The sequence below is a fragment of the Aureobasidium pullulans genome (assembly GCF_000721785.1).
Source record: "Aureobasidium pullulans EXF-150 unplaced genomic scaffold scaffold_16, whole genome shotgun sequence".
Taxonomy (NCBI): Eukaryota; Fungi; Ascomycota; class Dothideomycetes; order Dothideales; family Saccotheciaceae; genus Aureobasidium; species Aureobasidium pullulans.
In genome coordinates this window covers 248,586-273,316 of record NW_021941036.1, presented here as the reverse complement: position 1 = coordinate 273,316, position 24,731 = coordinate 248,586, and the positions used below count along the sequence as shown (strand labels likewise).

Here is a 24,731-nt window from a genome sequence, read left to right as displayed (position 1 = left end):
GAATAGCTTCTCTACCGCATCTTCGACATCAACAATTAACATCACCATCCACAGCACAGTCAACTACACATAATCAAAATGGCCCCTCCTTCGCAGCTCGCAATCGCTACCTCGGCTGTTAACCGCCTTGTCAAGGAAGAGGCAAGCTACCACAAGGAGCTCGAACATCAGCAAGTTCGCATCGAAAAGCTCAAGCAGGCTAGCAGTGACGAAGAAAATGCCGAATGGAACCTGAAGCAGGAGGTTTGTGCTTCTACTATTCTGAAAACACCACAATACTGAGAATAAACAGAACAGAGCCCTTGAGGAGACCAAGGCCATGTTCCCCCAACTTCGCAAGCGCATCCAGGAATCGTTGGCCAAGCTTGAGCAGCAACTCGTAAGTCTGACTTGATCGAATAACATTCAACCGTGACTAAAATCTCGAACAGGAACAGGGTGAACAGAACAACCCCGAAGAGATCACAAAGGCAAAGGAGGCTGTGGCATCTGCCTTGACTGCTATCAGAGAGACCTCGTAGGAGGATCGCTCCTTGAACACTAATGTAAATACTCAAAAGCATAAACGAGATTCATGATGACCACGGTTCTATCCTATGGAATTTCTTTTCGTGAGTAATTGTTTTGGCCTTCGTGTCTAGGTGACATCCATGTGTTCGCCTTCTTCGGCCGAATCTTCTGCTGCTTCACCTTCTTCGAGCTCCGTGACTGGTGCTGGTTGAGGCGTTTCGCCGGCCTCCATCATGTCCGTATCCAGTGGCTTCTCTCCTGGAGCGGGAATTGTATCTCCGAGATCAGATGTTTGTGAGGTGGCTCCTGCGGCGGGTGTGTTTGCTCCAGTAGCCTGCGATGCTCCCCTGCTGCGCTTGGGATTTGATGGATCATCGTCTTCGCCGCCCATTTCAGGTCCAGGAGTACCCATACGGCTGTTCTCTTTGGTGGCCTCGCCATCTTCGCGCTCCTCGCCATCTTCCATCGTTTCGTCCTTCTCCGGTTCGTCCTTTTCACCCCTAATGACTCTGAGCATCTGCTTTCCAGCGGCCATGATGTTGTCAAACTGTTCCTTGCGCTCTATCCATGTTTGCTCGTATTCTTGACCTTCGTGTTCCAGGTCTGAAATCTCGGCGTTGAGCTTCTCCAAACTTGCACGCTGCTCTTCCCTCGGCTTGAGCATGCGATTTCCGGTAATCTTCTCAGCAAGCACATCATATTCCTTGCGCAAGGTCAAAGTCTTCTGAGCCTCTTCCAACTGTATGCGCAGCTCTGCAGTGTTATCGCGCACGGCTTGGGCGGTGTCCAGGATCTTGGTCTTCTCGTCTGCATATCTTTGACGCTCTTTCTCGTTGCTGTCCTTGAGGAACTGGATGCGAATAAAAGTGCTTTCCAGAAGGGCAAAATCGACCATGACATCTTCACGCCATTGTCTTCTCTCCTGCTCTTGCTTTTGACGTTCTGCATCCTGGTCTGCGCCCGAGTCGTCAGGCGGTGGGGTCGGTAGTTGAGCTGGGGATCTGAGGAGCGAGTCTTTGCCTAGTAATCGCTTGGTAACGCGTGCGAATGGACGTTCCTCAACATTGAGTAAGCGCGCCGTGTGCAATGCATCTGCGTTTATGTGTTAGCACTCTGCTCATAATGCTTGAGCTTTCACACGCTTACCTTCGTCTGCTTGCTCGAGCAGTCCAAACGGGTGACCAGACATTGCGTAAGTCCAGCAGTACGTCGGTCCTGAGTCTCGAAAAAGTGAGTAGGTATTGCTGGGTTGGTACGAAGATTGTTGCATTCGCGCCAGTGACAAGCAAACGCCAGATTCGCGCCGATCAGCCAAGCAAGGACTACCCCAGACCCATGCGGCGGGCCGAGATCCGACGCACTTGCCCTAGCGCCCACATGGGTCTAGGCAGTCGAGGTCATCGGCGGGCTGACTCCATTTCATTGTCCCGCCAGTCATTGTCTGTCCAAACTTCAAACAACCAATCCACTTCACTTTCTCTTTCCGGATTTTGTCTTCTGTACCACGAACGCTCCCTGAGTTTCTATACGCTTTCGACATATCCTGTATCTTGCTCTATAGTTACCCCTGTGACATAGAGTACTTGATAATAGAGTTGGGGCCATTGTTGATCTGACCTTTGCTGCACATACTTATCTCGACATGGCAGCCCCTCTACTTGACATGGCGCAACGCGCTTGTATCAGACATGTTATGGATCTGCAAGATGTCGGTGAATTAAGCTACAAAGTCATCCGCCCTGTTCTCAAGAGCGTCACAAACCCAGCACAACTCGTAAGTAGTATACCACGCCCTTGGAGGTCTACCGCCTTGCTAACATCCCTACAGCGCCAAATCGAAGAAGCTTCTCCTCACATCGCCGAAGATGATGCCGAACTCTGGGAAGCCTTTATCAGGAGAGACATATCAAAAGCCGAAAGCAGATTAAAAACCACACGACCAAGAAATCCCTCCTCCTGGTGGAAGGTATATCGCAAACTAAAGAGAGAGGACGAGACCGAAACAAAAGCAGCAGAAGAAAAACTCAAGGCTGCTTTGAACAGACACAAGGTCGACAAGGGGTCCAAGCAGACCAACATCGTACGTGCCGTCATCCCTTCGGGAGAGAAGCGAACAGGATGGAGTGCCGGTCCGAAAGAAAAGCCTTTCGGCGCTCAAGCTTTGAAGAATGCAAAAACGGCAGCGGATACCATCACCATCCTCAAACGACAGACAGCACAGAGACAAGCAGGTCGCAGCGTCGCTCAGTCCACCCCGATGCATCAACTCCAGCAGATGAGAGGCAAGGTCGCCCAGGCGCCCGCTCATATGATTCGACAATACGCTCAGAAGCCTGGACCATCAAGGCCGGCCCCTATAGCGCCACAGCCTCAAGCCTACAGACCCGTCTTTGCTTCGAAACCACAAACACAAGCCGATCGGGCCCTAGTAACGGCACTCAACCAGAACAAGCAAGAGCAAGAAGCAAGAGAGAGGAGATTACTGGCCCTGACGAGTGGACCCTCGACGAACAAGCCCAGACCTACGGCAGCGGCAGCACCGGCACGTCCACCTCCAGCAACAACACCCGCGGCAATCGCAGCACCAAGAAGATCATCACCCATACCAGTGCGGAAACCATCGCCAGTCCACCATACATCTGGTTCCAATCTGGTGAGGAAGAGACCAGCCTACGATCCGTTCTTGCCGGCCAAGAAAAGAAGACCTTGAAACTATACCATTCCTCTGAAAAAGCATACGGCACATTTGGTTCATAATACCACATCCAGTACCAAGTCCAACGGCTATTCCATCATATTACATAGTGTATCAAACATCACATGTGGATTCGCAGCGAGGAAAGATGAATTGTGAGGATCGCATCATGTCCAAAGAGGAGCTGAGTTGACTAGATGCGGGATATGTACACGAGCGAAGGGTAAAGGGCGTGGAACGTGTATTGAACAGGCCTTGAAGGCTGAGTAGGACGTTCTTACGAGAGACGACCATCTCAACTACTTTGAAAAATAAAGAATATCATCCGTCCATAGCATGATCCTTGAAAGACGAACGACCGCTCCATCTTGCTTCTCTTCATTCTCTCTTTCCAGTGCGGCTCTTCGTTGTCATGGAATCGTGCAGTATGAGCGCTGTGTGTCCGTCGTCTCGTCGGCGTGTAGAGGTCTTCATGTTGTGATTTCGGGTATCATTCATCGTCCACCACGAAGGGCAAGAACCAGATGCAGAGTGGCGCCACCTTCGAGCTGGTACTCGCTGGCGGTCTTATCATCGTTCCTGCACGTCCATATCGTCAGCCACGCACTCGCCATCTCTTGTATCCATATCCTTTCTTCATCTTGTACGTACATTTGCTTGCCGCCGAAAATGAGGCGCTGTTGTGCTGGGGGAATGCCTTCCTTCTCCTCGACACGCTCCTTGATGCGTGAGACCTGTGGGTGGCGCTTTGTCAGCCGGGTCATTCTGGTATTGGTGTATGGTTGGGGTCGTGATGGCGACGGCGACACAAAGAACATATATCTTCCAGATGCTGGTGTCGTACCTTGTAGTCAGGCTCAATGTCGAGCTCGATCTCCTTGCCGGTGAGGGTGCGCACTCTGCGGGATAGTGTGATTAGTTACTGCTTGTGGTAGAGGATGAGGCTCTTGTGGACTCACTTGATCTGCATGGTGAATTGTTCTTGTCAAGAGACGATGTGTGCGGGATCTGTGGCTTGAATATTTGGTTTGGGCAAAGAATAGACTTGACTTGTTTGTGTAGAATGCTTTCTTGAGATGTCGGCGATGACGGAGCGAGAGTTGTCGGTCGCGTTTGGCGGGGCAATCGTTCACCGCCTTCGGACCAAGTTGCTGCCTTCCACGAACTCAATCCCTCCTTCTTGGTCTCGCACGTGTTTGGACCTGTCTCGTACTTTCCGATCGTTCCCAACTCGATCTTTCACGATGATTCCCATGTCTTGAAGCCTGTAGGTCTGGGCGGGCGCTGCAGTTGTTTGCGTTACTTTCGTCTTCAAGGTGTACAGAGGTACCTGTCACATTCAACTAGTGTGTCGTATCACACGTCTCGTGGTAGATCCTGGGCGTCCTGCATACCGCTTGTCTCGGCCTCCTTGATAATACCGCACTCTCTGTTTCTTCTCCTGTCTTCCACTCTCCCTTTATCGTGCCATGGATCTCTCACGTCTGGAAGCCTGGCCCTCGCTAGAGGACGTCTTCAACCTCATGGTTTCTACCTGTCTGGAGGCTTTGATCGCAATCAATCACGCGGCACGTGCGGTCGGTCCATCAATCTGGGTTGGCCTCAACTGGATCGGACATGGGCTCTCAGTGGCAGGTAATGCTCTGCTTGCAGCTGTCTTGATACTTCTTCTATGGATCTCTATCATTTACCTTTGCTGTTTTACAATCTTTATGTTCTGTAAACTGGTACGCAGACATCAGAAGCAGCGACACCGTGGCGAACGTGAGCCTCTCCTCCCATCGCCCCAAAGGCGCAGGCGCCTGCCATCCTGGACCCCATCAAACTCTAGTAGCGAAAGACGTCGAAATCACGATCACCAAGCACATAGAGACTTGTTCCGAGTCGAAATCAGCAGAAGACGTCAAGACATGCTCAGAAGAGAGCAGCATAGAGCAGTTGAGACTCGTTGCCGAGAATACCGCGAGCGCAGACTTAGAGAGGCTATCCTGCATTCTACAAGCACGCCTTTGTATGCACAACATCAGACAATTATCACTTGGCTACATGCCTCGACTGGCTCAACAACCATCACCCACCACCATAACTATGGCACTCTTCCGACGAGAGATGTTCAATCGCGCACAGAGAGACGTGCTGGTCCGCCGCCGCCATACTCACAGAACATGAGAGAGCAACCACCACCATACTCCAATGGCCGCAACGATTTGCCGCCTGCTTACGTTTAACGATTCTGACGGAAAGAGTCTAAATGGATTGGGTAATGGCAAGATCAGACTGTTCTGCTCCGCAACGTTTCCCTGTTGTGATAAAGATGTACATACACGATTCATGAGCTGCAATGACATTGGATTTGCATCATTGTTAACTAAGGGTATCATAACTTCACCAGATTCACATCATAGTAAGACCTTGAACCTTCCTTCGAACGCCAAAACTGTGCCCGAGCCCATCCCCTCCAATCTAGTACCAGTCCCTCGTCAATCATCATCGTTACATTGGTGCAACGACCAGCATATCTCTGCTCTTTGAGAGTCAGCTGCTCTGCTTGGGAAAAGCCTTCTTTGCACGTCTTCTGGATGCAATTTGGGGGTTCCAAATTCCCATGAATAGCTCCTCGCACTCGTCCTCATCCTGGCTATCGAACTCGACATCGTCCAGTCCTCCAGACTTGTTTCTCTCAGGAATACCTCCGGCTTCAACAACAGCATCTGACTGACCCTCCCAACAACTGTTGCGACAAGTCCTTCTGGTTTCCAAGATGAATTTGCCGACCTTGTATTGTTGAGATTCTTCTTCGGCAGCGACGTATTTCCATCCTAGCACACTGCCACATTGTGCACAGCTAATGTCACTAACGGTGTGAGCGCCAGTAACCAGCTGTCGAGGTACCGGTTTACGGGTGAATGTATTAGGAAGGTTGGGATGTGTGTCTTTCTTGCTTGAAGACGAAGTAGCTTGGACCCAGCTCTCCGTAGCAGATACCAGATATGCGCGTCCGTGGCGACCTGTGAAGCCCTTGGAGATAATTTGACTCGACAGAGCTAGGTCGGCTAGACAGCGGGAGCATTGGAGATGCGATTTATTACCGTCTAAGAAAGTGTCGTGGTTCGAGCTGTCATTCGAACCAGTGCTCGAGGTCGAGATATTGGAATCAGTACTCGACTTGCGACGTCTGAAAGGCAGAGAAGGCACGAGGAAAGACGGAAATATGGATGGAGACATGACGAGTCTTGCGATTCAACAATTGCTTTGCCTGTCGCGTGTTTCGCGTGAGAAAAGAATGATTTGTCTATGGCTTCCACTGAGCAGCTGAGCCTGAGGGAGCCACCGGACTGACAGAGCAAAGAGCTTTAGAGAACAACAGATTCAACATCACACAACTCGACGGTTTTTACTCTTCTTATCCATTTCTTATCTGTTGTCCTCGCTGCCTCGGACAATGGGAGCGCGTGATCGTTGACAGGTCGTGACGTGCGCCAGTCCGGAGATCAAACTCCCAGCCCCGCGCGATGCCGTTGGCTGGAAAGCGGTGTGGGTGGGGAAAAGGAGCTTCTTTCATGTGACACGACATGATTTTTCTGTTACCCAACATGCGAACACGATTTTCTTGCGACATGATGGTGAGACGTGATGTCTTGTCAATTGCCTTTGTGTTTCGCGCTACGTCTTGAGCGGCAATGTGGGTTGTACTTGACTCGATGTGCCATGGCATGCTCTTCGGCGTTGTCGCTCGCAAAGTCTCAAACACACTGAGAGCAGGAGCAAGCAAGACGCTGCTTCCTCGAAAGTGTCTGGTTGAGTAATGAACTCTTTAGTATGGCAAGTTGAGCTTCGCATTCTTCATTCTGTCTTCATCGTGCACTTTGTTGTCACGCAAGTATCTTGCTCGGTGCTATCTTTACACTGCATTCTTTTCGACCAGCATCTTCACCATGCCCGTGACTCCCAATATTCAGGCTCTCCGTTTCTTCGACAAAAGGCCTTTTTCAACTCGCAGCCGAAATGAGCGACGTTCTCGTGCTCAACCGAGTCCACCTCAACTTTCAACACCCCCGCCTCCGCCGACAGCAGTCCAGCCCGAGCAGACCGTCCATGTTGTCGACTGCGGCAGCAATCATCTCAACATGCAATGTCAGGGATCTCTTTCCGAACCTCCTCAGTCCCGTCTGAACAGGCTTCGTCGCAAAACAAGCAAGTGGTTCACCAACAGGCGCCCTGCCAAAGGTATGTCTATTGTCCTTGCCTTGCTCCTTGTCTTTGTATCGTCAAGTCTGAACCTTGAACGTTAATGAGGTTCAGACATCTCATCTCTTGATTCTTCTCCAACCTTGGACTCACCTTTCTCAAGGGAAGCGAACATCACAGCAAATCTCCGCCCAGCACTCAAACCCCAAGTCGAAAGCGAAGAAGACGTCCAAAGACTCCCCAGGGCAGTTCACTTCGACGGCACACTTGAATGCGTTGAGGACAAATTCAACATCGTTCCTCCTTGGGGGACATGTCCCCAATGGGTAGGAATCCGAAGCTCTTTGCACTACAGCCCATCGGACCACGCTGAGACTCTCAGTGATGTATACCAGACCGACACCATTATCCGACGTGCTCGTCGACATCCAAGAAGATCTGCCCTGCCTGCTGAGTATCACAACAACAGTACGACCGGCTCCTCTGTAGGTTCCGCCGATGTATCAAGCGCAAGTCCAGTGAGCCAGATTTCGACAAGACGGACCTCGCTGCAGACCAGCGGCCCCGAATCAACAAAGAACTCTGCCATTCCCGGGCACACCTCATCGAGCTCCGATGCTTCTTCTGCTTCGACTACGGTTATTCGTCATGATGCGAAGCCTAAGCTTCCTAGCGTTCCAGAGAGCTTTGCCGATGCGCTCAAGAGGTTTCCAGTCGACGAGAAGTCCCCAAAAGTCCGTCCATGGAAGATCGAGACCATCGAAGACATCTCCTGTCTCAAAATCTACCTCGAGACGTTCTTCAACGAACGCTACATAGAGCCTAGATCTGAGCGCTCCATCAGAAGACAGCGCCTGTATGATCACCTCGATCAAAGCTCTCTGTCTGTCTCGGAAAAGGAGGAGCTGATCCGTCAATGGGAACAGTCGGAATCGACTCATCTGCGACGACTACGTACTCTCAAGAGCACTTCGGTCGTGAGACACGCCACCAAGGGTACCTTCAATGCTGGCTTCCAGGAGCTCCGCATCCTGGGGAAGGGAAGTTTCGGACAGGTCAAGCTTGTGACAGATACTGAGCATTTCCTGACCGAGGAACCATCCCCGTGTTCATTAGACAATGCTCCTTGTACCACACTGGTCCGACGTGGGTCCCAAGATCCCCGCCGTATGAAGGATTACTACGCCATGAAGGTCATTCGCAAGGCCGAGCAGATTCGCCAATGTCAGGAGGCTCGCCTTCGAGGCGAACGCGATTTTCTTGTCAAAGCAGAAGGCTCACAATGGATTGTCCCTCTTATCGCAAGTTTTCAAGACAACACGAATCTCTACCTCGTCATGGAGTTCATGATTGGGGGCGATTTCCTGCAGTACTTGATACGCCATGATATACTCAGTGAAGAAGACACCAAATTCTACATGGCAGAAATGATCCTGGGCATTGAAGAAACTCACAAGATGGGATGGATCCACCGCGACGTCAAGCCAGACAACTTCCTGATCCACTCTTCTGGTCACTTAAAGATAAGTGACTTTGGACTTGCCTTTGACAGTCATTGGTCTCACTTCAACGACTACTACGACACGATGCGCCACTCAATCTTGACCAAATACGATATCAACCTCAAAGGCGATGCTCAGGATGAACGGGATAAACGGGATGAACGGGATCGGGCGAGAACGGCACGCCAACGTAACGGTGTGAGAGGCCATACAAGGACAGGTGATCTGTCTCTTGACATGGACAACGCTTATGACATTGAGCAACTCTTGAGAATGCCATCAAGAATGCAAAAAAACCGGCCCGTAAGTTGTGTGGGTACAAAACAATACATGGCACCAGAATTGGTCGCGGGCCAATCTTATGATGGGAGATGTGATTGGTGGAGTCTGGGCTGCATCATATTCGACGTAAGTGTCGATCTAACATTCACCGACATAATGGCTGACGACTTGCAAGTGCTTCTACTCAAGAACACCCTTCATTTGCGGCGACAAAGAGAAGACAGCCAACTCGATTATGGTATGACTCTCTTGGCTAACGAATAAACTCAAAATACTGATATGGCCAGAACCATCGGAACACACTTCGTTTCCCCCCAGGCGAGCGACTTTCTCATTCCGGCATAGCTTACCCAGCACCAAGCGAGACTGCGATTAATCTCATGAAACTTCTCCTGCGAGAGCAAGACCGAAGACTTGGCTCGGCGGCTTATACTCGTTGTCGCTACCCTAAGCGTCATCGCAGTGCTCCGGAATCGAGTGTTGTTGCGGCGAATGATGCCGAAGAGATCAAAGCACATCCGTTCTCCAGCACAATCCACTGGGAATCCTTGCATCGCTCGAGACCGCCATTCGTGCCGGAAGCAGTGGAAGATGTCGCAATGTACTTTGAACCTGAAGATAACCTCATCAATGGGATTGGAACAAGCTACATGAGTTTGAGGGAGAAGGCCGACCCAAAAGCCAAGCCATGGGTCAACCAGCAACTGATGGGTCCCTACTACGAAAGGTGGGTTGCTGAGCAGCGTGCAATCGAGAAATTTCGAATGGGGTTCCCCCGCTGGACGGACAAATACTTCGACGCCTGCAAGAAAGAGTATGGTGATCACTGGGAAGGTTTCAAGCGACATCGAATAAACGAGACACGCAATGCCAAGCTGAGGCGAGGAATCGATCTTGATGAAGAAGTCAACCAAATCTTCGGCATGAGAGGGCGGATACCAAGACCAAAGGATATTATTTTGCGTGACCCACGCTGGAAAGATCGCGTGCTGGAACGAAGAAAGGTGGGTGCATTCTTGGGATACACTTATCGGAGTCCTCGATACATATTCCCAGAGGTTGGCAAGGAGAAGACGCCAGTCTTCTCAAGACCTACGATCATCCCTGTGAACGACCACGACGATCACGAATGAGATGGAAAGCAGGAATCGGGCGGACGTTCTTCTCTTCTAACCTATACCCTTTATACCTTATTTATTCTAATGCTTGCTTCATATCATATTCTCCCACTGTTCGCTTGTGTTGCTGTGAGCAGATGGAATAGCCATGAAGCACAGCTGTACTAACCATTCTTGTCTCCATGTTCGAGAACTTCGCAGGCCTCTCGTCTTCCATGTCGCATTCGGAGACAAGCACCACAATCTTTACTGATACGATACATCAGTGTACACGTTGACTACATCTTACACGATATCAACGGGTCACTATTGGCACGGTGCTCAACATACAGCGAAACCAGTCAAGTCCGAATGATGAAGTGTTGTCTATTTGCGGAATATATATGACTTTTCAAGTGCATGCTAAGTTGATGCGAGCTCTCATGCACATGGACCATGATGGAAAATCCAATGGCAGAGCAGGATGGTCTATCCATCTAGAAAGGAGGCAGCCAAAAGGGGTAGCCACCGTTCTTGATACGGAAAGTGCTGAGAAGGTAGCTGTACATGGCGAGCATGACGGCGCCCCAGGCAAGAGTAGCGATACCCTGAGCACGAGGGTCTGTCATACGAGGGACCTTGAGAGCAAGAGAGATGGTCGCAAAGGCAAGAATGGCGTCTGTGGTATGGTCAGAACAGGGGTTGAATAGGCGGAATCGAGAAAAGACTTACACATCGCAGCAACAATTTGAGTCTCGAGACCGAATTGGTTCTGAAAACCACCGGCGAAGTAGGAAACACCGCCCTTGCCGTCGCCTGCAACGTAGGGGACCTTGCGGATGTGGTTGAACATGTGGCCACTGGTGAAGAGCAGGACGGCGATCAAGCTGATTGCGGCCCAGAGGTTGCGGCTCTGAAGGACGGGCAGAGCGTATGGAGCAGCAACGGTAAAGGCGGTCACGGTACCGAGGATGGCAACAGTGGTTGTGATGATCTTGACGTAGTTGACGGGACGGACAACGGGAGGAGTAGGGCCAGATACATGGCGAGAGAGCCAGGAGTGGACAGGTTCGGCACGGATGACACTGTACTAAGGTTAGCTTTGACTGTGCATAGTAGGCTTCAAGTAGCATACCCAGTGGTGAAGTCGAAACGGAGAGGCTGAGTATCAGGCTTGGCATCAGGGCCGACGGTAGGAGGGAAGTAGAGAAGGACGGGAGCAGTGGTGAGCATCAGAGACTGGAAAGTTCTCTGGCCATTGACAAAGTCGAGGGTCCCAAAGACCAGCTTGGACTCCTGCTTCTTGTCTCCTTTGGTCCAACTCTTGCCCAGGAGGTCCCACTCGGGCTGGAATTCGTGACAGATGGCACACCCGAATCTGGCCTCGAGGGCAGTCAAGAGAACGGCAACACCATAGTCGCGGGGGGAAGCGGTCAATTTGGCGTATTCATTGTCGTCGAGCTTGAGGGGAGCAGCTGCCGACAGCTGTTGCGATCGGTAATCACCGAACTTGTCGCCCGATGTTTTCTTTGCGGCCAAAGCTGTAAGAGGCAGCAGGAAGGCTGTCACAGTCTGGAGGAACTTCATGCTGAATTGACACGATGGGCTGGAACAACAGACGGCAGACTCAAGCTGTTGTCTACAAGACGTGACTTGACTACGTATGCTTCGTGTCCCCAAGCTCGGCCGCTCGGTGCTTGGCATTGCGGCGCTTCGGGAGAGGAAGCAGCGGGACAGGGCGGGCTTAACAGCGGATGTTGCCGTGCCTTCGATAAACAAACAAGTCGACTTCCATCACGTCCGAGTCGCATCGCAACAAAGCCCAAGCCAGCCCGTGGCCGACGATCAGATATTCTTTCCATGGCCAATGCAAAAATGGCCCCTATCAATGTTGCGCATACTTCCACAAGCACTAATGTATCTTCATCTTCTTCCATACTCATTCATCTTCATGCGCTGACTCTCCCAGTACGACCAATCACTCCAATCAGCATCACTTGAACTCAAATATGAGCGAAGTACACACCTAGTCGATATCATTTCAAAGGACGAGAACCTGCGTAAAATGCGTTTCGACAAGCACAAACTCGAGGATGACAATGAAGAATTGCGCGAACTCTTGACCCAGGAAGAGGACCGCTCAGAGTCGCTGGAGAAGACTGTTAACGACAACCTCGCTCGCGCCGAAGACGCCGAAGCTCATGCTATCGACCTGCAGACCGATCTGCAAGCCGCTGAGCAGGAGCTCTCCATCCTGAGGGTACGTGTCTCGCCCATCTGTCGCGTACATGAACTCACCATAGGACTACACAGGCAGAAGCAAATGCTCTACGAAATGTCACAACCGATTCGGAAAAGCTCCTTACTGAGAAGCTCGACTTGGCTCGTCAACTGTCTACACTCAAACCAGAGCTCGACCACCTACGCGCCCAGGTTGAAGCCAACCAAGATCTCCTCTCCGAAAAGCTTGCGCTGCAACGACAAATTAGCGAAATCCAGACCGAACTTGATCACGCCAAATCCGAAGCTAAGCGCGCAATCGCCAAACGCCGCAACACTCAACACGACCTGAACCAGCAGGATGAGATTGATGATTTGCGCAAGGCCCTGACAAGGGAGAAGCGATTGAGAGAAAAGGCTCAAGAAGATCTGGAAGCTGCTCAGGCCGAGTTGGAACGTGAGAAGGAGACTGCACAGCGCAAGAACACAACCGAAGCTGCAAAGGCAGAGGAGAATGCCAGCGTCCAGGTGGAGACAGAAGAGTTGCGTCGTCAACTCGCAAAGGAGCGCAAGGAGCGGGAGAGGACCGAGAAGACACAACAGAAGATCCAATCCGACTGGGATGCCACGAAAGCAATTCTCGACGACAAACTCAACCAATTCCGCACAAAGCTGAAGTCGACCAAGGAGAAGCTCAAGGAGACGGAAGCGCAGCTCGATGAAGCTCAGAGATGCGCTGCAGCCGACGCAAGATCCATGCCAGTTGCGACTGAAAAGGCCACCAAACAACCCAAGAAGAGAAACGCAGCACAAATGGACCCGGACTCGCAAAAGCTTGGAACACCAGGTCAAGCTAAGCCCGCCAAAAAGGGCCGCAAAGCTGCAGCTGTGGGCGACAAGTCGACCTTCTCCATCACACCCTTCTTGAACCGTACCATGAGCATCGCACCAGAGAGCCCTGAACATGCCGCAGAAGTACCAGCAGAAGCAGCCGCTGAAGAATCGGAATCTGAAATTGAGGCCGACTCGCCAACCGCACCTAGTGTACGACCAACCACGGAGACTGCCCCCAAGCCCTTAGCAACTGTACCTGCCAGCAAGAGCAACATCAAGAAAGCCAAACCCACTGCCGAGCCGAAACCAAAGAAACAAACCAAAAAGCAAGCACTGGAACAAGTCGTTGAAGAAGTCGAACCCACGTCACAAGAGGAAGCTCCAGCAGCAACCACCAAAGTACCCACTTTCAAGGCCAAGAAGACCGCAGACGGCGAGACGAAACCAAAGCCCAAGCAACGCAAGTCCCTCGCCACTTTTGCTGCCTTCACACACGAGCCAGAGCCAGAGAAGAAGCAGAAGAAGCGCAAGCTTGGTGGTTTGGGCAAGACGCTGTTCGACGACGAAGATGATGCGCCTAGTAAGCCATTGCCTGGTCGCGGGAACGGTTTGTTTGGAGCAACACGTCTTGGACCTCTTGCAGCCGGAGGCGTTAGGGGTAGCTTCATTGGCGGTATGGGCAAGAAGAAGTCTGGACTCTTGACAGCGGACGATGGTTTCATGTTTTCTCCTCTTAAGAAGGAGAGAAAGGCCATGGCCAGTTTCATTCAGTAGGTTTCTGATCTCTTGTCGTGGTGTTTTGGGTTGTGGATTTGGGATTCAGGGGTGGAGTCTCGCTGGCATGTCGGCGTTTTTGGGGCGGTCATGATACCTCTTTGTTTTTCTTCTGTGTCTGGCATTTTGACGAATAAGATCTTCGAGTTCAATCACGCTCTGTTTCTATTTCATTCTTCTTGGTGCAATCTTTGATTCCGGAGATGCTTGATTAGGAGAGGGTGGATAACAAACAGCGCAAACAGCTTTCCCCTTCGCAACCAACACCTAACCTCATGTTGATCTCGAGCTCACCACCGAGTATTCGCCAATTGATGGTGATGATGTTCGGGCTGCCCGACTACGCACATGTAGTAAGTCTAACATCCTCTATACGCATGCCCAGCGAATCATCGTCAATCTCAGCATGATCTGGTTTAGACCACGTCGGCGGTCTCGCTAACCGTATAACATGATGTTTTCCTACGGTTTGACGCGAAGACAACATGTGCTACGCTCCTTGGCACATATCAAATACCTAACCTTAGTACCACCTTCGCTCCACCTCTTGGATCCTCACGTGAACAACCCAACCGACAGAACCCAGTAGAGTGGTCCCAGGATCCAAGTGCAACTGCTCAATTCGGCCACCACGAATTCCCGGAACATGTCACTTTTCTCTCCGGCATGGAAAATATGGGGTCGGGTTACCGATGTGTTTCGGCCAATCAACCACATGTGCTCGAGGCTCCAAAAACACCCCTTGCGTGAAATCAGCCACGAGTGCCAAGAGGCAATGACTACACTCCTTCCAGTCTCAACGTCCGATGAAGATGAACAGTAGGTCGAATGTGCGGATTCGTGGATTATGGATCCAGGAGGGTCGGGATGTGATAGAGCAGACTTCCAGTCCCACTTTATACTCTTGTCTTAGCAGAACTTCCGTCACGAAAAGCCTGGCCTGCGAGAAACTTTAGCTCCTCGGACTTGGGGAAGGCTTGTGTCCTAATTCCAGGCTTCTGGGTGAAGATGATACTATTTCTTACTCGACATACAACATTCCGACGTATCGAATGCAACCGTTTCGTCTCTCTATCGGCGATCCCGAGTGAATTTGTCCCTACACCCCCCAAAGGGGCTCTCAATCGATATCCCTGCATCAAGGCATGTCCAGTGGCCCCGTGGCTAAGCTGGATGCCACCTCGGTGAGATGTTCACCCATTCCTTTTCACCGCTTTTGAAATGCTTAGAACATGGTACGCCGTACTGTTGACTCTGGCTCAAAGGTTTGAATAGCAGTTTCTAGCTAATCTACAAACTGCTCTACGCGAGTCAAAGCCATTATGTCTTGCCAGGCAAATCCACCATCTCCAACCTTTAAATATCCGTCCTGGTAGCTGAGTATGCAATAAGAGTGTTTGCAAATACACCTGGTTGTGCCACAGTATTCGCATCTTTGAGATAGCACCATTGTGCATCTTGACCACTTTGTACCCATACAGAAGCCACACAGGCACTATTTGTACTGCAATACTGGATGCACGCATTGAGAGAGCTCATTGCAGTGCGAGCGATATTCGCCGCTGGGTAGTCTACAGTGCAACTGATCTTGTAGGCTTTGGCTGGAGTCACAGTTGTGTCTCTGTACGGAGTGTCGCATACGCTTGTTGGCGTTGCCAGTACGGAGGACGAGCTGGACGATCGACTCGACGATATACTGGACGAAACACTGGACGACGAACTTGACGACCGACTAGAAGACGCACTAGACGACGAGCTGGAGGACGAGCTGGAGGATGAACTAAAAGATGAACTGGACGATGAGCTCCATATCGAAGCGGCTACAGCGGCAGAGACTGGCTGATAGATGATCTGGTATTTCACGGGCATATAAGCGGGCTTATTGGCAGATTCCCAAGAAGAAGCACCGAGGTACGTCCAGTACCCTTCAGCCGCAAATATGCTGAGCACTCCGTTAAGAGCGCTGCAGGTTAAGTAGCCGCTTGAGTCTTTGCATAACATTGGTGATGTGCTCGTAGTGATCGGCAGAATTGGTGGATGAATGTTGTCGTTGGCCTGGACTCCGTATGTAGCCAGGTCGGTCCTCAGGTATTGTGAGTTCGGATCTATTCTGAACAATGCCGGTGTTGATGATGAAAGAGTCACGGTGATAAGACTTCCATAGTTCGTGTCCGTTCTCAACGATAGATAGGCGCCGTCGTACGGACCTCCAATGACCTTGACCCAGAAATTGGTAGATAGAGGCAGTGGCGGACTTGTGGTCGCTGCTGCAGAGCTACTCGAAGAACTGCTTGACGAGCTACTTGAAGAATTACTGGACGAACTGCTGGAAGCTCTTGATGACGAACTTGACGAGGAAACTGACGATGAAATTGACGACGAACTTGACGAAGAAATTGACGATGAAATTGACGACGAACTCGACGATGAAATTGACGACGAACTTGACGATATGCTAGATGATGCGCTCGAAGATGAGCTGGACGACGAAATTGACGACAGGCTAGATGATATGCTCGAAGATGAGCTGGACGAGAAGCTCGACGATATACCAGAGCTTGAGCTATTAGGATCTGGGCAACTGACCACCCTCAGGGCAGAATAATAACTCGGAGTACCAGTTTTACCATCGACGCCAGCGCCAGAAGGTGCGCTGACTTTATTCTTGATATAGCAGGTGCCACCGTTATAGACAAGGGCTTTGCAGTCTGGCTTAGAGCTGCAGTAATCGATACAGATCTTGAGTGAGCCCTTTGAGGTGATCTCAGTGTCGCCACCCATGTAATCGACATTGCAGTTGATATTGTACATGATCAGTGGGTTCGATGAGTCTGCGTATGTTGTTCGACAAGGGTTTGTTGGTATTTCGGTTGCGCCAGGTGATTGGAACGGAATGATCGGGCTACAAGTGGCAGAAGGACTTGGAGACCTGGAGGCACGACTTGTTGTGGCAGTAGGAATCGAACCACGAGCCTGGTAGACGATCTCGTATCTCACTACCACACTGGACGGGTCATAGTCGGCAGCAAGGGCTTCAGAAGACAAGTACATTGTGCCGTCTAGGTTGAGGAGCGTATCAAGAACGCCATTCGACGACAAGCAATTCAAAACTCCACCTGCATCTTCGCATTGTACGGGCAATGTGTCGAGTGGGGTTGATGCAATTAGCGGTGAAGGGTCAGAGTAGTTGTCGTCGGAAGTCGCCCATCCGTCTACCTCATCGGAAGTCAAGAAGCCACTCCGTGAGTCAATCGTGAAAAATGTGGCTGCTGACAAAGTGCCAGTGAGTCCGAGCATGAAGCCGTAGTATGGATCAGCGGTTTGGTGCAAGTAGTTTCCATCGGACGGCCCCCCAACAATCTTGATGACAAACGTCGTAGTAAGAGTAGGTGCAGAGCTCGTAGTAGATACCACAGACGAGATGCTGGTTGAACCGATCGTCGAGGAAGATGTGACCGAGGAGATACCAGACGAGGAGCTGTCCGTCGAGGACGATTTTGAGGACGATGTGCTGGATGAAATTGTGTCCGTTGAGGAAGATGACATGAAGGGGGTGCCGGATGAGGAAGCGACTGTCCAGGAAGATACCACATAGGAGCTGGTTGAACTAGCAGCAGAAGAGGTATTGCTGCTAGAAGCTGTGGGGAGCGATAAGTAAGAGATCTGATACCGCACGGCCAGGTACTCTGGTGATGCCACCGACATATATGCAGTGGAGGACATGTATGACCAAGAGCCTTCTGCAGAAAAGACCGTCAGATCGGCACTTGAACAAGCTAGGTACCCTCCCAAATCACTACAAGTGAAAGGCACCGTGTTCCGATCGCTGGGTACAATGATAGAGTGACCATTGCCTCCAGCCTGGATTCCGTATGTCACGGAAGTCGCCAGATATTTGGTGTCGGGATTGATACTGAAGACCGCCGCATCTGACTGACCACTGGCGCCACAAATAAGGCTTGGAGACTCCGAACTGGCTCTGGTGTGTAGATAGTTACCATCTAGAGGCCCACCAACTATCTTTATCACAAATGATGGAGCAGGGCTCGATACGGTACTAGCGGTCGAACTGCTAATCAAATTGACAACCGGGCCGCTCGTCAGATTCAAACTAGCAGTAGTTGCCGCTAAAGACAATGTCTCGGTGATTGTGGGACCGTACTGAGTCATATTCAGGTTTCGTGTTATTTCGAGAGTTTCGGTGATTTGGGGCAGTGTCTGAGTTCTTTCCAAAGTTGCGGTGATTTGAGGCAATGTTTGTGTCATCTCAAAAGTTGCAGTTATCCGAGGTAAAGTTTGTGTCATTTCAACAGTTTCGGTGATCTGAGGCAATGTCTGTGTCATTTGCAGTGTTTCGGTTATGGGAAGAGTTACTTGAGGCAGCGTCTGGGTGATCTGAATGGTCTCGGTTCCTTGAGGCAGGGTAATGCTTTGAACTTCTGTCCAAGTCTCTGCCGGCAAGGTGACCGATACGTTCATCGTTTCGATCAGCGGTGGCGGGGTGACTGATATATAGATCGTTGTCGTGTTCGGCTCAAGGGTGACAGTGATAAACTCAGTCACCGGCGAGGGCGTGATATAGGCCGTTGCCTGAGGCAGCGTAAGAGGGACGGTCTCTGCCAGATTCAATATTGAGACGACCATAGATGTCTGGGCATCCAAGATTGACGTCCGCGTGATTGGATCGGGTGTGATTGTAATGACCGGTTGTTCTAGTGTGACTACCACAGTCGAGGGCTGCAGGGTAACGTAGGCAGTCGATTGGTCCTGATAAACAGTTGAAGCAGGAAGTGGCACGCCGGGCTGAGTAGTGGTGAACAGGGCCGTCGAAGTTGCGTATTCGGTTTGAATGACGAGGGAAGGCTGGTACGAGATCACAGTAGAGTTGAGTATTGTAGTCAAAGTAGCTATATGCGGTCAGTATTTCAAACAACATTTCTAGAAGATGGCGATCAACTTACTCGTGGTGGTAGATACACTCGAAACTGTGACATTGATGTATTCTGGTATGGCTGTAGTGGCGGTAGCGGTTGATAGCAGGAGAGTTGAAACGGTCCTGGTTTCTGTGATCGGGTTGTTGACCGTGGCTGTCATGTAGATGACGGTTGGCACTGTGGTTGTGAGCACGACCTCTGAGCCGCTGATATAAGTAGTTGTCTCGATCTGTGTGAACGTGTGACTCTGCACGACCGTTTCCGTCCGGAAGACTGTCGTGGTCGCAGTCGTTGTAGACACTATTTGATTGCCACTCGGAGCAGCATTGTTGCTGGTCACAGACACATCATCTAGAGCGACATATCCAGACTGAAGACACCGTAGCTGGAAGGTAGCCACAGCACTGCTCTCGTCAACAGGTGACTGATAGATGAACGAGTACTCGCTATAGCTTGATGTCAGATCGAAAGACGAGCTGCAATCTCCATCTCCGCAAATGACGATAGAGCATTGCGGATCACCATTGCCGTTTGGAACCTCAGCAGCCCAGGCGCTCAACCTGTATGCAGTACCTGCCGATGCAGTGAAAAGCTGCGTCACATTGTAGTGAAGAAGACCGGATGGGCCAGTGGATTGGCGACGGAGTCTCTGCGGCAAAGCAGTGTCGTTGAACGTGATGAGACTGGAATCTATGTTAGCTGGAATCTAGAACTGGGGCACAAGCAGCTGAACACACAGATAGCTATCTCCACTTCGAGGCTGATAGGGGCCACTCTGCACAACCTCTGCCCATATGGATGGGACCGAAGCAGAAGTATTGAAGGGACTGGATGTACCATTCTCGAAGCTGTTGTCCGATACCATGGCGTTGCCGGTCGGTTGAGATCCATCGGATGGCTGAGCAGATGTTGCTTGCTGGTAGATAGTTATGGTTGAAGCTGATTGTGTCGCGACTATGGTCCGATCCGAGCCAGAGACAGTGGACGGCGGCTGATATATGGTGACTGTAGGAGCCGATTCGACTATGGTAGACCCAAAGACTGTTGAGGTCAACGTGGATACCGAGACATTTGGGCAGTAAGTCGGGCTGGATAAAAGAGACGTCGTCCCAATGTCTGTAACGAAGTATGTAGAGGAGTCTGAGGTGTAGACGAGCACACTGCGTTTGACACAGGTGTTCGAGCTGCTGTTTTGGGGTGGGGAAATGATGGACTGGGCAAAGGTGCACGAGGCAAGAAGCAATACGGCAAACAACAACATGCTCGCGAAAGTCTAGGAAAGAGCGACCCATTCAACAAATCGCATGACAACACCGCCTTAGCCTACATTTATATCGAATGCTCGATCGAACCCGGTTTACTCTTGGCAGTGTTCAAACGAGAGACTTGGAATGCAATGAGGGCTCAAGACTCACACTCTCTGGCGCGAGAGCAGATATGATCTGTGAAGTCTGAGGAAGGAATGGGATGCCATCAAAGTAGTGTTCCCCCAGCCGCTGTATGTCGAGACAGGGCACAAACCATGTTCTCTTCGGCGACCCCGAAGCAAGGAAATGAACTGACAGTAAAAGTTGGGGATAGAGATGAGGCTGTCTATATCTTCACACCCGTAGCACGCTCCGGAATGCACACTTCTACGGCCCGATGCAGCAATCAAGTCACCAACAAGGGGTGACGGTGCTGTAGAAATCGTTCTCCAGTGCTTCGGTTTGGCGTGGAATCCCTGGACTGAGGTACGGTCACATTCTTGAACACCAGACTCTCGTATCGCAAGGACGTCACAGGTAACCGAGCGTGAGGTATCCGACTAGTACGCCGTGTAGCATGTGTAGGCAAGCAGAAGATTGAAGAGCCAAGGCCAAGGTCGCAAGGGATCGGGGATATTGGTGATGCTGGTTGGTCGCAAGCGTCGGCTACTTTCACTTGACGTTTGCATGAAGGTTGATGCAGCAATAGATATCGCGTTACTATGCACTGATGGTCTATTGAGTACGTGTTGAGAGAATGTACGGTTCTCTGGAAGATCGGCGACAAAGTCGCGTTTGCAGAGTTTGCACTGTTTGCGTCGAGACTCCCTTCATCGCCCTATTCGAGTAGACCACCCCTTCTTTAGTGATCAAGGTACGATAGATTTCTTATTCAAAGAACCATTTGCTCTGTCCCTCATTCGATCATAAGTTCGACGCCGCTAGCCGCTCCAGGGCCTGTAAGTCTGTATCTGCGGTGACAATTGCACCCTGATACACCCAGTAAGGCACAGCTCCCGGCACACTCCTACCAATCTTCCCAGCACAACCAAAATCAATGAGCACGATATCTCCCTCCTTGCTCTTCATAATATTAGTCGGATTGCCCAAATCACCATGCGAAAAGCCCGCTCTATGCAAGCGAGCCACAGCATCTCTAACCTCCGACATCCTCCGTACAAGTTCACCCATCTCAAGTCTGATCAAATACTCCATCCGATAGCCAAAAATACCTTGCTCGTCGAAGTGTGCATGCTTGTCAACTTTCGGTATTGGCAGTGACTGCTCACCCGCATTCATTTCCCTCATCATCTCAATTTCATGCTGAATCCTCAACCGAAACTCTCTTCCAGGATGAGCGAGCTTGATGATGGGATATATAACTTTGTGACTGCATCTCAAAACAGCATCAGCGCCACAGTTGACCAATTTAGATGTAGACCAAATAGCAGAGATCTCTGGGCTTAGAGCGATTTTCTGAGGCTTGTAGTCGGGTCCGTTCGGGAAGAGTGAGAGGTCGGGATGTATTTGTGAACCGGTCCAGGTGATGGAGTAGGGGTTTCCCAGGTATTCGATGTTGCAGGTGTAGTGGCCAGGTTTTGCGGTTGAGAAGGGGGGTGAGAGGATCTCGCCTGTTATTGTTCAAGGGATATCAGTAAATAGCACTCATCGAGGTTATGGGAGAGTCGTGATGACATACATTGATCTGATGGAGCTTCTGATTTACAGAAGCAATTGCGGTCTTGACTGGACATCTTTCAATGGCTAAATGTCGTGGTCCGAAAATGATCCGTTTGGCGGGCAAAAGAAAGATCGATCACTAGAGAAAGGTAGTCGCCAGATGTACAAACATCAATGCAGCGATACAAATCTCTTAAGAAACCATACAGTCGTGGGCAACTGCAGCTTTTCAATGCCATGAGCGCTTCGGTAACCAATGACCATGTATCAGAATCTTAGATAGGCGCCGACATCATACAGCGCTTAAGCATGCCAATTCCGCTACGGTTCTTGGGCGGGGCTGGGTGAATGAGTTACAACAGACATTATATAGTGAACTATTTATCTATGTGGTCTTCCATGACCTAAATCATTTCCTGATAAAAGGACAACCTCAACAGAGTCTGGGGACATTGTACACGCCACACTCCTGCCAGTCATTGATCAGCTCACAGCTCCAGTTATCAGCATCAGTGCTGTCTCCAGAGCCACTGTATGTAGTGCGGTAAGGAAATCTGCAGTGATTTCTCTCCATCTGTACGCCCTGAGTAGGATCATCGTTGACGAACTTGGTTCCAGTCATGGTGTCTGGTGCCTCGCCGTTCTCGACCCAATTCATGATATCGGTGATAACATTGCCGGTACCATTCTGTGCGTTGATGTTCTGACCGAAAGCCCAGGCGCCAATGCCACCAGTACAGTGGTACATGCCACTGATGCGGAAGAAGCGGAGGAACTCGTCGAGGCCGGTGTGGTCGAGGTCCATGTCGCGGGCGACATTGAGATAGTAGCGTTGGGATGCTTCAGCAGAGACGGCAGGGTCCATGAGACCGTGGTACATGATCAACTTCTTTCCAGCGGCTTGGAAGGCGCTGAGATCGCTGTTGAAGGATGAGACTTTGCCGTGGAGCTCATCATCGTCATCAGCCAGAGTGTACTCGGTCTGAGAAAGAGTCGAAGGATCGAAGCTTGTGTTGTTGAAGCCATCGCCAAACCAGTCAGTAACGTGGCCTTGGACACCGTGCAAGACACCATTAGTCGAAGCATACAGCTCTGCACCAGGAGCGAGACGAGGATAGAGCAGGTTTCCATCTTGATCGTAGAGCTGAGAGAAGACATTCCAGACTGTGGAAGTTTGCTCGTAAGTCAGGCAGCCATCGGTCTGACCATCAGTGCAAGTCAACTTAGTGGCGTTGAAATCGCAGATGGTCGAGTCTTCAATAATTCCATCGGCAACACCATCAAGGGGCTCATCGCACTGGGCAAGAACTTCGTCGTGAACAATGACCCAGTCGTCGTAACTCAAGAACTTGGAGTCGCTAGAGTCAGCGCCGGTGAGAACATACATTCTGCCTGACCAGTCCATGTGGTGGTTGAAGTCGTTAGTGGAAGAACCAGAAATGATACCATCGAAGTCATCAGGGAACATTTGGGCAGATTGAAGAGCCTGGCGGCCACCGTTTGAGCATCCGAGCATGTAGTTATAGCTAGCGGCTTGTCCGTAGTTGGTCTTGATGACCTGCTTACCTGCCACAACAGCAGCGTGGCGGGCTCTGTACGACCAATCGATAACGACCTCATTGTTGTTCAAAAATTGCTGAGCGTCCATACCGAGGTATTCGGTGTTGTTGTGGCCGCCGTTATCACCGACCACAGAAAATCCTAAGCTTGAAGTGTAGATCATGTCGTCGTAGGAAGGGCAGCCAGAGAGACCCTTGTTGTCAGTAGCCCTAAAAAGTGTCAGCAAAAATCCTTGATCTCGGTGGATTGGATTCAGCTTACATGAATCTTCCATTCCAGGCATCCTGTTGGGTGGGTAGCCAGACCTCGACGTAGTTGGAAGATGCATAAGAAGTAACAATGTTCAGGGTGACTCTACGGAGGTCGGTTCGAACTGAGCCGCCATTGCAGTTTGAAGGACCAGTGGGAAGTGTGAGAGCGGTGCCAGAAGTGATATCCTCACAGCTGATAACAGTGACTTGCTGATCGGGGAAAGTCAGGGCTTGAATCAAGGCGTCGCAGCCAGAAACTGCTTGCGCGGCAGAAGTTGAATTAGCAGCGACAGCAGATGTGGATGTAGCGGCAGCGACTGATGCAGAGCTAGAGGCGGCGACTGATGCAGAGCTAGAGGCGGCGACTGATGCAGAGCTTGAGGTAGCGATCGATGTAGAGAGAGAGGAAACGATGGATGTCGAGATGGCGGAAGCAGTGGATGTCGATATGAACGAAGCAATGGCACTAGAGCTAGAAGAAGCAATGGCACTAGAGCTGGCTGCTGCTTGGACTGTCGAGGCTGCAGCTGCGGCACTTCCAGCATTACCCTTCCCTGAGATATGGAAGATGCTGTTGATAAGCTGGCCAATGGAGATGAAGTGAACCATGGCGGATATAAGCCCTCAAGGGAAGTAACGAATGACTTGGTAAGGAATAGGAAACGACGATTGACTACCTGTACAAACGAACGACCAGGCTAGACAAGAGAAGAGAAGAGCTGTAGAAGGGAAAGAGCAACTCACAACAAGGAGACGCAAAGCACCTACCTATGTACTCCATCTGTAATCGATATTGATCTGCGACCAGGATACGCGGCACATCCTTCGAAGAAAATAGCAACTTTCTCTTTCAAATTTCCGTGAAAGATCCATGCTCGCTGAAGTCTGTGTTGTTGTATGCGGATGCGGCTCAGTGATGCAGGTACGGAACGCAGCGGTATGGATCTGCGACTTGCC

At 50.7% G+C, this 24,731-nt stretch overlaps 14 protein-coding genes across 14 annotated transcripts; 7 read left to right on the top strand and 7 right to left on the bottom strand.

Moving 5' to 3' along the window:
* The first annotated feature begins 15 nt into the window (after nucleotides 1-15).
* Nucleotides 16-584, top strand: M438DRAFT_347670 (tubulin binding cofactor A). Its single transcript, XM_029905956.1, has 3 exons — nucleotides 16-243; nucleotides 293-379; nucleotides 432-584. The coding sequence occupies exons 1-3, from the start codon at nucleotides 79-81 to the stop codon at nucleotides 519-521; spliced, it is 342 nt and encodes a 113-aa protein (XP_029758153.1). The 5' UTR covers nucleotides 16-78; the 3' UTR covers nucleotides 522-584.
* A 53-nt stretch (nucleotides 585-637) lies between these two features.
* M438DRAFT_278894 (uncharacterized protein) lies at nucleotides 638-1,699 on the bottom strand (the record flags this gene model as incomplete). Its single annotated transcript, XM_029901039.1, has 2 exons — nucleotides 638-1,602; nucleotides 1,657-1,699. 2 exons carry the CDS (start codon nucleotides 1,697-1,699, stop codon nucleotides 638-640), a joined length of 1,008 nt encoding a protein of 335 aa, XP_029758152.1.
* Nucleotides 1,700-2,152: 453 nt separating this feature from the next.
* M438DRAFT_278901 (uncharacterized protein) lies at nucleotides 2,153-3,220 on the top strand (the record flags this gene model as incomplete). Its single annotated transcript, XM_029901040.1, has 2 exons — nucleotides 2,153-2,284; nucleotides 2,339-3,220. The coding sequence occupies 2 exons, from the start codon at nucleotides 2,153-2,155 to the stop codon at nucleotides 3,218-3,220; spliced, it is 1,014 nt and encodes a 337-aa protein (XP_029758151.1).
* A 479-nt stretch (nucleotides 3,221-3,699) lies between these two features.
* On the bottom strand, nucleotides 3,700-4,175 carry M438DRAFT_337491 (ubiquitin; the record flags this gene model as incomplete). Its single annotated transcript, XM_029903997.1, has 4 exons — nucleotides 3,700-3,784; nucleotides 3,857-3,939; nucleotides 4,050-4,104; nucleotides 4,165-4,175. The coding sequence occupies 4 exons, from the start codon at nucleotides 4,173-4,175 to the stop codon at nucleotides 3,700-3,702; spliced, it is 234 nt and encodes a 77-aa protein (XP_029758150.1).
* Nucleotides 4,176-4,405: 230 nt separating this feature from the next.
* M438DRAFT_347667 (uncharacterized protein) lies at nucleotides 4,406-5,854 on the top strand. Its single transcript, XM_029905955.1, has one exon. The coding sequence runs from the start codon at nucleotides 4,675-4,677 to the stop codon at nucleotides 5,431-5,433; it is 759 nt and encodes a 252-aa protein (XP_029758149.1). The 5' UTR covers nucleotides 4,406-4,674; the 3' UTR covers nucleotides 5,434-5,854.
* Nucleotides 5,741-6,430, bottom strand: M438DRAFT_376436 (yippee-domain-containing protein; the record flags this gene model as incomplete). The annotated part of the gene is made up of 1 exon (XM_029908659.1): nucleotides 5,741-6,430. One exon carries the CDS (start codon nucleotides 6,428-6,430, stop codon nucleotides 5,741-5,743), a length of 690 nt encoding a protein of 229 aa, XP_029758148.1.
* A 1,751-nt stretch (nucleotides 6,431-8,181) lies between these two features.
* M438DRAFT_278586 (kinase-like protein) lies at nucleotides 8,182-10,310 on the top strand (the record flags this gene model as incomplete). Its single annotated transcript, XM_029901017.1, has 3 exons — nucleotides 8,182-9,303; nucleotides 9,353-9,415; nucleotides 9,465-10,310. Coding segments are annotated over 3 exons (2,031 nt in total), but the record flags the coding sequence as incomplete, so codon positions are not given.
* A 24-nt stretch (nucleotides 10,311-10,334) lies between these two features.
* Nucleotides 10,335-11,957, bottom strand: M438DRAFT_347666 (uncharacterized protein). Its single transcript, XM_029905954.1, has 3 exons — nucleotides 11,410-11,957; nucleotides 11,007-11,359; nucleotides 10,335-10,953 (listed from the first exon to the last, which is right to left on the bottom strand). Exons 1-3 carry the CDS (start codon nucleotides 11,859-11,861, stop codon nucleotides 10,772-10,774), a joined length of 987 nt encoding a protein of 328 aa, XP_029758146.1. The 5' UTR covers nucleotides 11,862-11,957; the 3' UTR covers nucleotides 10,335-10,771.
* Nucleotides 11,958-12,149: 192 nt separating this feature from the next.
* Nucleotides 12,150-14,102, top strand: M438DRAFT_278816 (uncharacterized protein; the record flags this gene model as incomplete). The annotated part of the gene is made up of 3 exons (XM_029901032.1): nucleotides 12,150-12,191; nucleotides 12,244-12,534; nucleotides 12,588-14,102. The coding sequence occupies 3 exons, from the start codon at nucleotides 12,150-12,152 to the stop codon at nucleotides 14,100-14,102; spliced, it is 1,848 nt and encodes a 615-aa protein (XP_029758145.1).
* Nucleotides 14,103-15,334: 1,232 nt separating this feature from the next.
* Nucleotides 15,335-15,945, top strand: M438DRAFT_367433 (uncharacterized protein; the record flags this gene model as incomplete). Its single annotated transcript, XM_029907954.1, has 2 exons — nucleotides 15,335-15,367; nucleotides 15,697-15,945. 2 exons carry the CDS (start codon nucleotides 15,335-15,337, stop codon nucleotides 15,943-15,945), a joined length of 282 nt encoding a protein of 93 aa, XP_029758144.1.
* Nucleotides 15,946-16,106: 161 nt separating this feature from the next.
* On the top strand, nucleotides 16,107-16,707 carry M438DRAFT_367432 (uncharacterized protein; the record flags this gene model as incomplete). Its single annotated transcript, XM_029907953.1, has 1 exon — nucleotides 16,107-16,707. The coding sequence occupies exon 1, from the start codon at nucleotides 16,315-16,317 to the stop codon at nucleotides 16,705-16,707; it is 393 nt and encodes a 130-aa protein (XP_029758143.1). The 5' UTR covers nucleotides 16,107-16,314.
* Nucleotides 16,708-19,469: 2,762 nt separating this feature from the next.
* M438DRAFT_66007 (uncharacterized protein) lies at nucleotides 19,470-20,493 on the bottom strand. Its single transcript, XM_029910230.1, has one exon. It carries the CDS (start codon nucleotides 20,295-20,297, stop codon nucleotides 19,743-19,745), a length of 555 nt encoding a protein of 184 aa, XP_029758142.1. The 5' UTR covers nucleotides 20,298-20,493; the 3' UTR covers nucleotides 19,470-19,742.
* A 703-nt stretch (nucleotides 20,494-21,196) lies between these two features.
* On the bottom strand, nucleotides 21,197-22,037 carry M438DRAFT_407597 (uncharacterized protein; the record flags this gene model as incomplete). The annotated part of the gene is made up of 2 exons (XM_029909906.1): nucleotides 21,197-21,914; nucleotides 21,983-22,037. The coding sequence occupies 2 exons, from the start codon at nucleotides 22,035-22,037 to the stop codon at nucleotides 21,208-21,210; spliced, it is 762 nt and encodes a 253-aa protein (XP_029758141.1). The 3' UTR covers nucleotides 21,197-21,207.
* A 359-nt stretch (nucleotides 22,038-22,396) lies between these two features.
* Nucleotides 22,397-24,670, bottom strand: M438DRAFT_398898 (tannase-domain-containing protein; the record flags this gene model as incomplete). The annotated part of the gene is made up of 2 exons (XM_029909389.1): nucleotides 23,785-24,670; nucleotides 22,397-23,732 (listed from the first exon to the last, which is right to left on the bottom strand). The coding sequence occupies exons 1-2, from the start codon at nucleotides 24,381-24,383 to the stop codon at nucleotides 22,397-22,399; spliced, it is 1,935 nt and encodes a 644-aa protein (XP_029758140.1). The 5' UTR covers nucleotides 24,384-24,670.
* Between the last annotated feature and the right edge of the window lie 61 nt (nucleotides 24,671-24,731).